The sequence below is a fragment of the Sceloporus occidentalis genome, unplaced genomic scaffold, assembly GCF_023333645.1.
Source record: "Sceloporus occidentalis isolate IW3139 unplaced genomic scaffold, rSceOcc1.0.p SCAF_270, whole genome shotgun sequence".
NCBI lineage: Eukaryota > Metazoa > Chordata > Lepidosauria > Squamata > Phrynosomatidae > Sceloporus > Sceloporus occidentalis.
Window position 1 is genome coordinate 877,921 of NW_028317250.1, and position 12,971 is coordinate 890,891.

The following is a 12,971-nucleotide window of genomic DNA, read 5'->3' on the forward strand; positions in this document are numbered from 1 at the left end:
TGTGTTCCAATGGCCCTTTATCACTCCCATCACTCCTGGGTTCCAATGGCCCTTTATCACTCCCATCACTCCTGGGTTCCAATGGCCCTTTATCACTCCCATCACTCCTGTGTTCCAATGGCCCTTTATCACCCCCATCACTCCTGTGTTCCAATGGCCCTTTATCACTCCCATCACTCCTGGGTTCCAATGGCACATTGTGCTCCCTGATCTTAGTTTAAGTTTAAAAGGCTAATTGATGGTTAGAAAACCCTTTTTGTAATTATGTTACAGCCAGAAATTTCCTTGTTTTCCATGAAAACAGCTCGGTTATGCCAAACTTTATACATACAAGAAAAGGACGCGTCTTATTGATGCATTTCTATTTATTGGTTTATTAATCTAGTCAATCACGTCTACAGGTTGCTGACATGTAATAATTCTCTCCTGTAAGGAGACGGCTCCGATGCGATGGAATCTTCTATTTCTGGAGCTCTCGGGAATCACGGGGTTTTCATGCCAGCTTTGCTGATTATCTCAGCTAGCATTGGCCAGATCTTCTTCATGGCCTTCATTTCCAAAGGATTGGATGCCGGTTTCTGGTCCTTGGAGAGATGTCCAACGATCCACTCGAGGTAGAACTGAGTGGAGGTGTAAACTCCAGGTTTCTGCTTTCGGGCGCAGCCGGAGCCCCAGCTGGTTACGCCGACCGCCATGTACAACTTGGCTTTTTGTCTTTTGCACATCAGAGGTCCTCCGCTGTCCCCCTGCGTGATTCCAAGTAAAGAAAGCGTTCCTTTATACAGACTGTCAGTAATTACCATTATCTCAGCTGTTCCTCGGCACCGTTTTACGAAACAAGCAGCGTCCAGGATGCTGAAAACATTAACAATGTATCATCACTGAGTAAAAAGGGCCACGAATCGGCTTACCTGGCAACTATCGATACCTCCCTGTTCATACCCCGCGCACAGATTGTAGCCACGCACACCTCCGTTATACCAGGTCGGGCGGTTGCAGCGCTCCGTGGAGATCAGATTCACAGGAGCTTCCTGGAGAACGTCCGCCGATTCCTCCGCTGGAGAGAAAAAGATTTATCAAATGTATCGCTGGCCTCAGAAAACTCAAAGACAGGACCCCCTGCCCCATCCCACCCCGTGCCCCCTCCACCACACTCACAACAGGGCCACTAGACATGTATATGTAAATATCTATAGCTAAAGCTGTGCTTACCTCCTTCTTTGACGACACCCCAGCCTGCGACGTAGCAGTCGTCCATTTTGCTTACAATCGCTTGTTTGGCGGGGAGACAAGCCGGCTGAATATATTCATTAAACTCGATGGGTTTGTTTAATCTGAGTAAGGCGATGTCATTGCTCTCAGATTTTGGGTCGTACTTCTCGTGTAGGATCAGTTTTCTGATGGTTCCGATCTGAGTCTTTCCCCCGATGTCTGATAGTCGGTTGGCGCCAAACACGAGTCTCCAGGAATAATATTCACTGAATAAACCAAAGTACATTCTGTAAGCGAGCCATTGGCTTTAACCCCTTAAGCATTTTGAGCTTCGCCATTAAGGGGTTAATTATTATATGGCGTATAGTAAGGGGTCTGGGCTTCCCAAAAATAATTGTGTACAATGCAGACATTTAGGAAATAAATGACTTCTCCTAAAGAATAGATGACTATGGTTCTGGTTCTGGGATTTATGTTTCTATTAAAATATATAAGAAACGCACTGGCCCCCGTCTACTAAACCGTGCTAACTCTGCATTTTCTCCCGTAAAACCATTAAGTTACTTACTTGCCGAGATCCTTAAAACAATGGGCGGCTGTCAGAACCCACAAAGGATTCAGGAGGACCCCTCCGCATGAATGATAATACTGCTTGTCGCTGAAGCCCTGGATACTAACTAACCAGGGCCAGTTCCCGGGCTCCGCATCCTTCCCCCCGACCACGCGGGAGCCACGGAAATCCTGCGCTAGGGGTCTGTTTCCACAGACTGAAACACAAAGAAAAAGACATCTAAGAAACAGTAAAATAACACACAAAAAAATTAATTAAAAAAGGATGTAGAAGTTATTGTAATACAAACATTACATATTTTAACCCCTTGAGGACAATGGGCGGTCCCTAAACCCATTGAAAACAATGCACTTTGTCATTAAGGGGTTAAAAAAATAATGTAAGGTTTAAACTACTTGACAGTTATAGACAGGAATCTGTGGTTCAAATGGGGGCAGTTGGGATAAACTTTATTAATGATAATAGAATAAGGTTTAAAACTATAAAACATCCATAAATTGTAATGGTAATGGTAATGATCTCGGACGTATATTTTCCTTAACCCTTTTGATGCCAAATTCTCTGTAATAACAGATAAACTCACCTCCATATCCAGAGCTCGGAGATATAGTGAAAATAATCCAAATAATGAAACCGATGAGAAACAGCTTCATGCTCAGTCCTGGGCACTAAAACGCTGTTTACTTCTGCAGCAGAACGTACAGAACGTGTAAAGCTTTACGCACTATGACAGCATCAAGGCAGCATCGCCTATGAGGTCACATCGAGGAAACTCGGCCGTTCTCAGACATTAAGAATCAGTGCAAGAAAAGTACATTATAAATGAAATAAAATTAAAAATAAATTCTAAAAAGTGAGGGATCAACAGCATCATTTATGGAGAACAAACACACCAACAAAGCCTGCAAGAAGGAGATTAAAATGCCAAAATGTGAAATTGAGTAACTGATTTCTATAGAGAATAAAAGTAATTTTTAAGGTACGCAGAAACTGTCATTTCTTTGTTATTTGCCCTAATCTGTTAACTAAAGGATTCCAGATAAAAGTATTTCTGGCTGGTGGATGCATGTAACGGCTTAGTTGTTGCTTCTAGTTAAGGAAAATGGATACAATTGCATTGGTCCAAGAGAAGATGCTGCCTTGAAAACTGTACCTTGTTTTGGGTCAACATAGAAAAAGACCTCCGAGGCTGTATCTTTTTCTATGCTGACCCAATGAAAAGTATCAACTTTGACTAATGACTCTAGCACAGGGGTAGGCAATCTTCAGCTCTCCAGGTGTTGTGGACTACATTTCCCTTGATGCTTTGCCAGCATTATGACTGTAAGAGCATTATGGGAGATGTAGTCCACAACATCAGGAGAGACGAAGATTGCCTACCCCTGCTCTAGCAGCAGCACAATGGACCCGTTGGCTACCCCTGTATGTGGAGATCAATCAGGAAGACATGTTTCAGGAAAATAGGACATACTTTGAAGTCAGGGGGTGAACCCTAAAGGCTAACCCTCTAAAGTTGTTGTAGATACCGTGCACATCCCCCCTATGGAAGAGGCGGAAGCTAAAGCAAAGATTGGTGACAATCCGCCAGTTCCAGAAAAAGAAGATCTAGAAAAACCACCCAGTTTTCACCACGTCCCCAAGATGCGCTACTCACTCGGGTACGAGCGCCAGACCGAAGAACTGTGCGTCTCATTCTTGGAAGGTAAGGTCAATATTTTATTTTCATAGCAATAAAGTTGAAGTTCATTTTCTTGAGAGACTTAGTGAGATATTAAACATACGTTCATCCTGGTTGAACTTTGTAACTTGAAGTTTAGTGATGAAGACAACAATCCTTTAAAAAACCCAGAGATCTCCGGGTGGACATGGCTCTGGAGATGAACTCTGGATGGAATCAGAGTTGAATTAAAACATTTCAAAACATCTTGAATTGGATTTTAACTGAGCTCTTTGGGGGTTTTATGAGCCGAGGAACCCCATCAACACATCCTCCTGAACTACAACTTCAAACCCCATTATAAACTCTTGAAGCGTTACCTCCATGTTGTGTTGGTTGACTTTGGACCTAACTTAGTGGAACAGTGAGATCTACGCGCTCGTTCATCCATTTGCTTCTATTGCATGAAACAAACATTTTCATTCATGTTCTCAAACATTCATTCAGCCTAAATGAATAATAAATAAGATACATAAAGGTTGAGAGAGCCTTTAAAAAAAAAAAAAGCCTTCTGGCGGGTAGGTTACTTCGCATTTAATAGTCTTCTGCTTTTTTCCCCCCCATGTTAAGCTGTGGGCTCCACACTTCCAGGAGAGGAAGACTCCGGAAGCCACTGCTATGTACTGGGCACCCTGACCACCTGTCATGGACAAACAGAGGCCCAGACAGCGCTGATGAAAAGGTCTCCACACACGGTGTGGGAAGAAGCGCTCCTTTTCCCGCTGAAGGTGGAGGACAGAGCCGAAGGCACGCTAACCCTAACCTTACGGGTTTGTGACAGCTTCTCCAGGCATCAGGTTGCCGGTGAAATAACCTTAAGCCTGGCAAACGTTGGAATTCCATTTGGAACCGCGCGATGGGTGGACCTCAAGGTCCCCGAAAAGGTGGGTCGGCAATTAATAAAGCATACTATGAGAGTTACGCATAAAACATGATCCTAGTGCCGGCAGATATTTATATGTGTCCAGTTACAATCAGGAGGAACACCTCGGGTACCTATTATGGGGTCATCTATCTGAGAACGGAGCCGATAGAATGTTGGCATTCATCCATATATCCATTTTGTTACATCGTTATTAAGAATTTTAAAGCAAAGGTGAACATTTGAGTTACTTTGTTATAACTAAATTTATTGTCCCTGCTATTTGTTCATGGGTCTTTCCCGGCACTTGGAGGGTTCATCGGATCTCTATCTCAGTAAAGAGCTTTGGATAAATGCTCTAGAACAGACGCTTTGGTACTCAGACGCACGATCAGTCGTGCTGTAGCATCTCGTCAGTATCTGCATGTCCTAGTTTAAGAGCCGCTTGCACAGCGGGAGATGTCTGCTTGCGTCATTAGAGACCCTGGAGACCGTGCTTGGTGCTGATAATTCCTGAATCACTCGTACGGACCGTGGAGGGGGTGGAAAGGGAGAGTTCAACGAGATATTTATAGCTCATACACAGTGTTTTCCAGGTTAGCGCACCCTCCTCCTCCCTTCATCCCCGATTTAATTTCCTGCTGCCGCGGGTCGGGGAGGAAGATATTATCGTTCTACGTCCAAAGCAACTCCATCGTCTTTCAGCACCAGGCCAGCAACACCTCTGAACAGCAATTAAGGGGTTAAAATTCACATAACCCTACATTAACATACCGGATACTACATTAGAGAGATACAAAGTCACAAAATCAAAGCCAATGTTCTTTTTTTCTTTTAATTGTTAATTATGCTTTTATGGCCAGCCATGTCCAGCTGGATCGACAGATTAGGCGAGTATGGGTTGATGGGGGCCAGTGGCCCACCAGATGTTTGCCCAGTGTGCCAGACAGCCAGTCTGGTCTGTGTAGGAGCCATAGAACCCATGCTTTGAACATTTGGTGGACCACTGCGCACCGGCATTTTCTTTCTGCGGACGGGATTCGGCTTCTCCTACTATCTGCTGTGGTCTAGCCTTGGGTTTGAGGGATACTTTGTGAACAGGACTTAAATATAAGGCATTTATACTCATGGTATAATATCCTTGCCCCGTAGGACGCCAATTCCGCTGGGGAAGTGCTTCTGTCGGTGAGCTACCTACCAGCAGCAAATCGTCTCATCGTGGTGCTGATCAAAGCCAGAAATATACATTCAGATCGAAGCAACGATCTTCTCGGTAAAGGTAAAACAAAACAAAACAATAAAAAACCTACTTGTCCCGATTCCTCTCCGTCTAGAGCCTTCTAGGTATTAGGAGTCGCTGTTAGCAAATAAAAGGTTGCCTAAGGTCCCCTTTTAGTTTTTGGGGCCTCTTTCTGAACATGTAGAGGATAAAATGTTGCGCAAAATTGATATTGTTACATTGTTATTAAGTATTTTAAGGAAAACATGAACATTTACTAAGGGGTTATCTGGTATTGTCCCTGTTGGAGGTGGACCTCCAAAATATTTGATAATATAACCATCTTCTCCAGAGAAACATCTCGCTCGGAAACTATAATACCCAGTAACTTCCAGTATAAGTACAATAACGATGCAAATTCTTACTGGTTTTGTCTGCTGCAGATCTTTCGGTGAAGGTCAGCCTCAGGCATGGGTCAAAAAAGTTGAAGAAGAAACAGAGTAAACGAGCGAAACACAAAATCAACCCCGTTTGGAATGAGATGATAATGTTCGAGGTGCCACCGGAGCTCCTCGGAGAGGTCAGCGTGGATCTGGAGATGATTTATCTGGAGCCCACTGGGCAGAAAACTCGAGCCAACGGTCCAAGCCATATACTGGGTACCTTTTCTTTGGGTTTAGACAGGACTGGAATGGGAAAAAGCCATTGGCAAGAAATGATGAGCAACCCTAGAAGACAAATAGCTATGTGGCACAATTTGCATCCATGATAGGCCACGGGTCACACGCGATCACACGAGTATCACCCATGTTGTAGGTGCTAATTCACAGGTGCCAGCTTCCAGCATCAGTATAAGCTCCATTGACTAGTAAATCAGGTTAATTTACATGGTGTCTCATTTAACGTCCATAACCAAAGGCGACTCCTGTACACGGAAATGTCACAAAGCCATGGGCTTCACGTTTGCTGTACCCGTCGTGTATCGTGACTTTAGAGGTGGTGTGACTTGTGCTTTTGCGAGAAACATAATGACCAAATTTAACACAGATGACATCACCTAAACAAGTAGTCCTGGACTATAATCAGTTTCTATGGGGACTGCTCCACATTTAGACCTTTGCCCCAGATCTGCTTACATATTACCGAATGGTCTCTATCAAAGTCAAAGAGCTTACATTAAAGACACTGGAGAAAAGGGCCGTGTGTGACAGCTGGCTCCCCTTGTGAGCCCTGAACGAGTTAGGGGTGCCAAGAACCCTAAAAACTATTTGAATCCTACTACCAAGGGCTTGCAATGACTGCCAAACCTTCCCAACCATAAGATTTTTTATCTCCAGCTTCCATCCAGTTGACTGCCAGTCCTGGATATGGAGATAAAGGATGTCTACTTAGTTCCAGAACCTTTGTAACCATTCTTCCAACCCATCATTCTAGAGGGGAAGAGAAGCTTCCACGATGTAACAAGTCGTCCTCATTCTAAAAAAAAAAGCCATTTCTACCCTATATGCCCCTTCTCTAAATGCATTCCTCGTAACAAACCTGGACTTCCAAGTCTCCTCCACTGCACATTCATTTAGGCGCGTGACCATTCTGGTCTTTTCCAGGCTACAAAACCTTTCTACTTCTTGAGTAATGTTTATGGAACCCACACAGATTATGTTTCAGCGTCTGTCACACTGTATCAGAAAAAAGAAACACTTCATTGCCTCCGATACCATTTCTTCCTTTTGGGAATCCATCTGCCACGCACTTCCAGTTCTTCCATGCATCGTTATTAAGGGTGTTTAATGTTAATTGTCTTTTAGAGCACAGTCCATTTAACGGTCAGATCCAGGAATCAAATGCCCATCGTGTAAGTAAATTCCCCCGCGCTAGAGTCAACCAGCACAAAGCAAAGGCTTGTGCATCTCATGAACTTAGATGGTGGCCGTATACCAAGTTGCCCCAAAATAATTAACCACTAAACATGTGTTACATAGATTGGTAGTTGTCGTAAAATAATGTATGTAAAAAAGTTGTGCCTTTTTCTGTGGTGAACACACAAAGTCGACATCCTCCACTACCGCATGGTTTTTTTATGGATAATAAAGAACAAGAACAATCGTTTTGGTTTTGCGTCGAGGTGAATTTATTCAGGAAGCATCTTCTGTAGCCAGAATGTAACAGAAACCAGTGAAGGCTTTTTTTTCCCCCAATAAAACACAGTTTTATGTTTTAACCCAAGGTGAGCAGTCGTTCCATTCACTACACAGAGTTACAATATTTCAAAAAACTCCCACATATAACAACTTGCATTTTTTTTTTGGTACCGTTATTGAAGAGACAATTATTTGATGGGGGAGAAAAAAAGCGTTTCCTTGGAAACTGTGACGCAATAGTGACGGCAGCTCGTTAAAAAGCTAAAACGTACGACACACTGATTCAGGAGGGTGCCGTCTGCGTGAAAGATTTCATTTGGGTTTCTGGTTTGTTTGTTTTTTTACGAACAAGGACACGACGACGCAAACGGAACTGACGTTTTTTGAAGATGTCGTAATGTTTCATAGTTATAGAGATTGCGTTATTCTTGTTGCTCTTGGCTTATTGTCGGGGGGGGGGGACAGAATGCATTGAAACAAAAATCTAAGGATTTTCTAAACTAATTAGAATATTACCAGCTGGTAAACTGCATTTTCAGTAACAGAGTAATTAAATAAAGAAAAAAAGATTTTTTTTCCGACGTTAATTCAAACGAAGCCATAATTTTGGGGTGCATTGTAGTCCAACAGCAGCTAGATGTACCTAATTGCCCCAATAGTTAGGCTACCTGGAACTCTCCCTCTTCTGGAGGAGTGGCTTAGAAATAGGGATATAGGATATTAATTTTACAATTCAGTGCGCTCAACATAAAATTAACATCCTAAAAACCCATTAATCCCATAGGCTTTGCATACACAAGAAAAATTACTTTTTCTTACAGGAAGGGCAGTAAAGCAGTAGAATCCACCCTCAATTCGGAACATTTCTTTATAGGAGCTTTTCATACATTTTCATCAGGAAGCGATATTGAAATTATGAGATAACATTTTTACTCGCTAAGAAATACCTTGAAATTGTTTGGGAGAAGTTTTATTTTGAATTTTTCTGGGATTAACCAATCGATGAATTTAGAAATTAAAAAAAAAAAATCCATGTATAATTTTTTTTACATTTCAAGCCAAGAGACTTGCGTGGGCATGGGTGGGCGTGGCCATACATCAGCCCTGCCCATACCCACCTAGAAAATTGTTATATACATATACATTTATTTTATATATATATATATATATTTTTTTTTATATAAAGGTCATGGCTTCTATTTGACTATTACCCCATCTGGCAATAACATGTCACATGCAATAAAAAAAAAAAAAGCTATGTGGTAATAAAGAACGCAAGCTCCATTGGTAAACTGAAATGTTTTATTAACAATAAATTTTCCATTACAGGGATATTATAACAAAACAAAATAATAATAAAATAAAAAGGAAAGATTTGGTTATACCAAAAAAACAGCTTCATCAGTGTCCAGTGTACTAGCGTGTACTAGTGATATCACACGGGGACTATAAAGCATAAGTCTGGAAAAAAAAAACCCCAATAAGCCAAAACGGTATAATATCAACATATTAATACATAGATAAAAATGCTTTGTGTTATGCAGATATTGCGGTGTTTTCTATACAAGACTGGCCCGTACCAAGCAGGTCAGAGGCTAAACCAGTGGTTGGAATTCTACAGATCACAGACATTCCATTGGAAATTCCAATATTGCTCTAAGAAAAACTCCCCCCCCCAGGATTGATGGGCCGTTCCTTACCGTGGCGTTAAACAACGTTAATTGGCGGCGTTAACCAACATTTGCTACAGTCTCAAATTAAGAGCGAGGTCAAAAATAATGATAAAAACGCATGTATCAAAATAAAATATCTAGTTCGTTTCACTTTTTTTACTTTTAATTAGATTTTTGTGAATTTGTTGAAAGAGGGTGAAAGCAAAAAAATGACAAAAAAGCATGGATGTGGCTCAAATATATATATATATATTACAAATGTGTTATTTTTAAAAATATTTTTTTCTCTTTCGTAGTTTTTTTTTTTTTGTGTTAAATGTTCCCCCTGGGGGAGGCAATATTCAGAAGAGGCTGAGTATTTTTTTTTTTATATATATATATATATATATATTTATTTTTTTTTACCCAGAAAGCTTTTTCTCTCCTTTCTCTGCACCTCTAATTTTCATTTAAATTGGGCGATCTTGTTGATACCAAGGAATTAGTCTCGACCGGGAAGAGCTGCACTTCTATCTCCTGAAGACTGAAATCTCATTAATGAAAAATAAAAAAAAAAATATATAAAAAAATTCTGTACTAAACATGAATATTTCATAACTTCTGACTGTGTCTTCTAATCGTAACACAGCTGAGGTTTCCTCTAATCTCGCCATAACCTGTACATAAAAAGTGGCGGAGATCAAAACCTCTCCACGAAGCTGGATTTGGACACACGGAAGCCCAGCTACTGTCAACAATCTCAGAAAGATGAATGAATTTGCGTAGAACTTCTACATCAATGCCATTTGTCCTAATAATCAATTAAAAAAAAGAATTCAGCTGTTCCTGTTGGGTCCTACAACTTGTGATGTCATTGGGAACAATCCTAAAAACCTATACAATGGTCAACATGGCTGGTTTGGTCCAACAACCTCACCGTGGTTAAGGACGATTTGGATGGAAATACCAAAGTTTGGACAAAACCGAACACAAGATGCGTAGTATTTAAATATGTGAATATATACTTATATATTTATATATAATTGGTCGAGGATTTTTAGATTTTTTTTTCTGAACGTTAAATGCTTTATTATATTTAAACTCCTTTTTGGCTGCGTTAATATGATAATGATAGGGCATACACTTTGGGGCGTAAGGTCCTGAACGTCTGATCATGTATAGTAAATATATTTTTTTTAAAGAAATAAAAATTTGCTGCCATCTTTTTATGTGACTTTTATAAAAGATTTAATTTTTTTTATCCGAAAAAGAATGGCTAGCAGTCATTTGAGTTTTACCTGAGTAGTCTAGGACAATAAAATTAATTTTTAATTAAATTAAAAAAATACATAAAACAGAAAAAATTAGCAGAGTAAAAAAAGTGGAACAAAAAGGCATTTGGCAGCGAGTCGAAGGGCTAATAACGCATTTCAATCTTGAAACACAAAATAATTAATGGTTAAGTAGAGGTTACCAATTTGCTTGTTTATAACTGCAACCTATGTCTGCGTTATAACTATTACTCAACATCTGATCTGGGATTTTAACTCTCATCATCCACAGCAAGTCTTGGAAATTACAGGCAGACATTTATGTCGAGGAAAGTAATTTTATTGGTAAAAGTGCTCCACCTATTGGCTCTTAATACAAAGTGTGATAATTACCGCCTCAAAAATATAATTACAAAAAAAATCATTAAAAAAAATCATAAAGACTTGATTTTATTACAGTTTTCATGCTATCTCCTCCCTTATCTGTGGAAAGACAAGACTTTTTTTTTTAAGACAAGGCTACAGCTTAACGGTTTATAGTTAATGATTTAATTTAATCTAGGATGAAATACCAGACTTGTACTTTTCCAGGACCTTCAACTATGTTACATGAGAATTCCTTATTTGTACCCAAAGTGTGATTATCGACCCAAAAATGATAAACAGAATACCAATGTCTCCAAGTTTGGAAGACTGTCCCAAGACCGCTATTCCGGTTACATACAAAACCAACAGATCTTTAATATCCGGCAGTCATCCCCACACAACGGCTACGTTTTGGGCCAAGGTAGACGAGTCTTACGATCTAACCTTTCTTTTGTGTTATCCGGAATACGCAAGAAATACGGAGGATTCTTATAAACCACCACAAAACTAGACCATAAAAAAAAAAAAAAAAAAGGACTTCGAGATGGTCAGGTGTCCTATACAGGTGTAAATGTACCTGGTCAAAAAGCTAAGCCTCCAGACAATGGTGGATATATACACCGCGTGTCTATCAAAAAGGAGTAGCAATGCAATGAGAAACACGCTTAATAGTCCTCACAGGCCTATGTGACATTGCGCAACTTCTCGGCTCTCCAGCGATTATATCAGCATCCGAAACATTAACATCTAGAGCGTAAAAAAACCACAAAGAATCCCAATAAACCGTAATCAGAGCACGAATGGCGCTCCCTTAGCTTAGCCAAGGTGACCATACGCTGACCACGTGCCGGTGGTTACATTAAGAGAGCGAGACAATCGACAAGGAGGTGTTGGATCTTTAGTCCGATTGTTGAGTCAACCACTAAAAAGAAAAGATGTGATGCATTAAGTGTGCTACAGTTACAATGTATCCAGTCAATTATTCCCAATCGCACGAGTCTATTCTTCAGGAAACCGAGACGGGGAAATGTTTAGTCCTAAGAAGTAAGCCAAGTATGTAAAACTGAAACAACCAGGGAAGGAATCTCCAGAGACTGGGTATTATTATTTAATATATTTATAATACATTTATTATTTCTTTTATTTCGATCCACTGGTAAAAAATGATCAAGAATTGGACAAACAGGTCGATCTAAACTTAAAGAGACTCCTGCATTCCGTAATAGATATTGGGAAGCCAGCTTTGTTATCGACCCCTCTCAATACAGAGAGAGATGTAAAGGAAGCGAGATTCATTGGTGAAGAAGAAAGTCTTTCAACTCGCAGCCACAGCTCAAAAGAACACATTGGCAGTGATATATAGAATATAAAATAATAATAATAATAAAATATATCTTTATATATTTATAATTTCGAAAGCTATACTGTAGCAGCATTTAATTTTTATTTTTTTCATAGCACCAGACCCAGGAGTGTTTGGGATACTGACCTCAGTTTGGGGTAAAAGCTTAAATTTCAATTGAACATCACCGGCGGGCCAAAGTATCAGGACAACGGGACCGTATCGGGTATGGGATGAGCATCGTCCTCGACGTGAAGCCACCATTAGGAATATATGAATCCCATTCCCATCTACGAGGTGTTTTTCAACCCCAATGCCCATATTCTTCGGTTATTATGGGGTTGGTGGCTTCTATTGGAAACAAATAAAGCCCAGGAGAACTTTACAGTAACTGTAGCCCCTCGAGAGCGATACTACTCCCTCCGTGGCTTAGTGGTATATCTGTGGCACACATTTGCGTCAGAAGGTTTAGACTGGCCGGCCGGCTGGCTCTATGTAACTATTCTTGATGTGCTTACCAGCAGGAAATTGTACAGTTGAAATAAATCATTATATTTAAGACCAAACAATTAATCATTAAAATGCTAATAGATGAACACCGACCTTATAGAAGCGGAAGCT

General features: G+C 40.4%; 2 protein-coding genes across 2 annotated transcripts; one reads left to right on the plus strand and one right to left on the minus strand.

Moving 5' to 3' along the window:
• Positions 1 to 482: 482 nt before the first annotated feature.
• Positions 483 to 2,436, minus strand: LOC149275725 (acrosin-like). The gene is made up of 6 exons (XM_089504419.1): positions 2,367 to 2,436; positions 1,781 to 1,979; positions 1,231 to 1,478; positions 1,117 to 1,143; positions 912 to 1,057; positions 483 to 746 (listed from the first exon to the last, which is right to left on the minus strand). The coding sequence occupies exons 1-6, from the start codon at positions 2,434 to 2,436 to the stop codon at positions 483 to 485; spliced, it is 954 nt and encodes a 317-aa protein (XP_089360545.1).
• Positions 2,437 to 3,325: 889 nt separating this feature from the next.
• Positions 3,326 to 6,350, plus strand: LOC149275726 (synaptotagmin-13-like). The gene is made up of 4 exons (XM_089504420.1): positions 3,326 to 3,485; positions 4,071 to 4,384; positions 5,515 to 5,641; positions 6,025 to 6,350. Exons 1-4 carry the CDS (start codon positions 3,326 to 3,328, stop codon positions 6,348 to 6,350), a joined length of 927 nt encoding a protein of 308 aa, XP_089360546.1.
• Positions 6,351 to 12,971: the final 6,621 nt, after the last annotated feature.

Coding starts and splice junctions, on each gene's coding strand:
- LOC149275725 (XM_089504419.1), bottom strand. CDS start 2,436: ATGAAGCTGTTTCTCATCGGTTTCATTATTTGGATTATTTTCACTATA. Junction 1,479..1,780: donor TGTTTTAAGGATCTCGGCAA/GTAAGTAACTTA, acceptor TGGTTTATTCAG/TGAATATTATTCCTGGAGAC. Junction 1,144..1,230: donor CTGCTACGTCGCAGGCTGGG/GTGTCGTCAAAG, acceptor AGTGTGGTGGAG/GGGGCACGGGGTGGGATGGG.
- LOC149275726 (XM_089504420.1), top strand. CDS start 3,326: ATGGAAGAGGCGGAAGCTAAAGCAAAGATTGGTGACAATCCGCCAGTT. Junction 3,486..4,070: donor GTGCGTCTCATTCTTGGAAG/GTAAGGTCAATA, acceptor CCCCATGTTAAG/CTGTGGGCTCCACACTTCCA. Junction 4,385..5,514: donor ACCTCAAGGTCCCCGAAAAG/GTGGGTCGGCAA, acceptor CTTGCCCCGTAG/GACGCCAATTCCGCTGGGGA.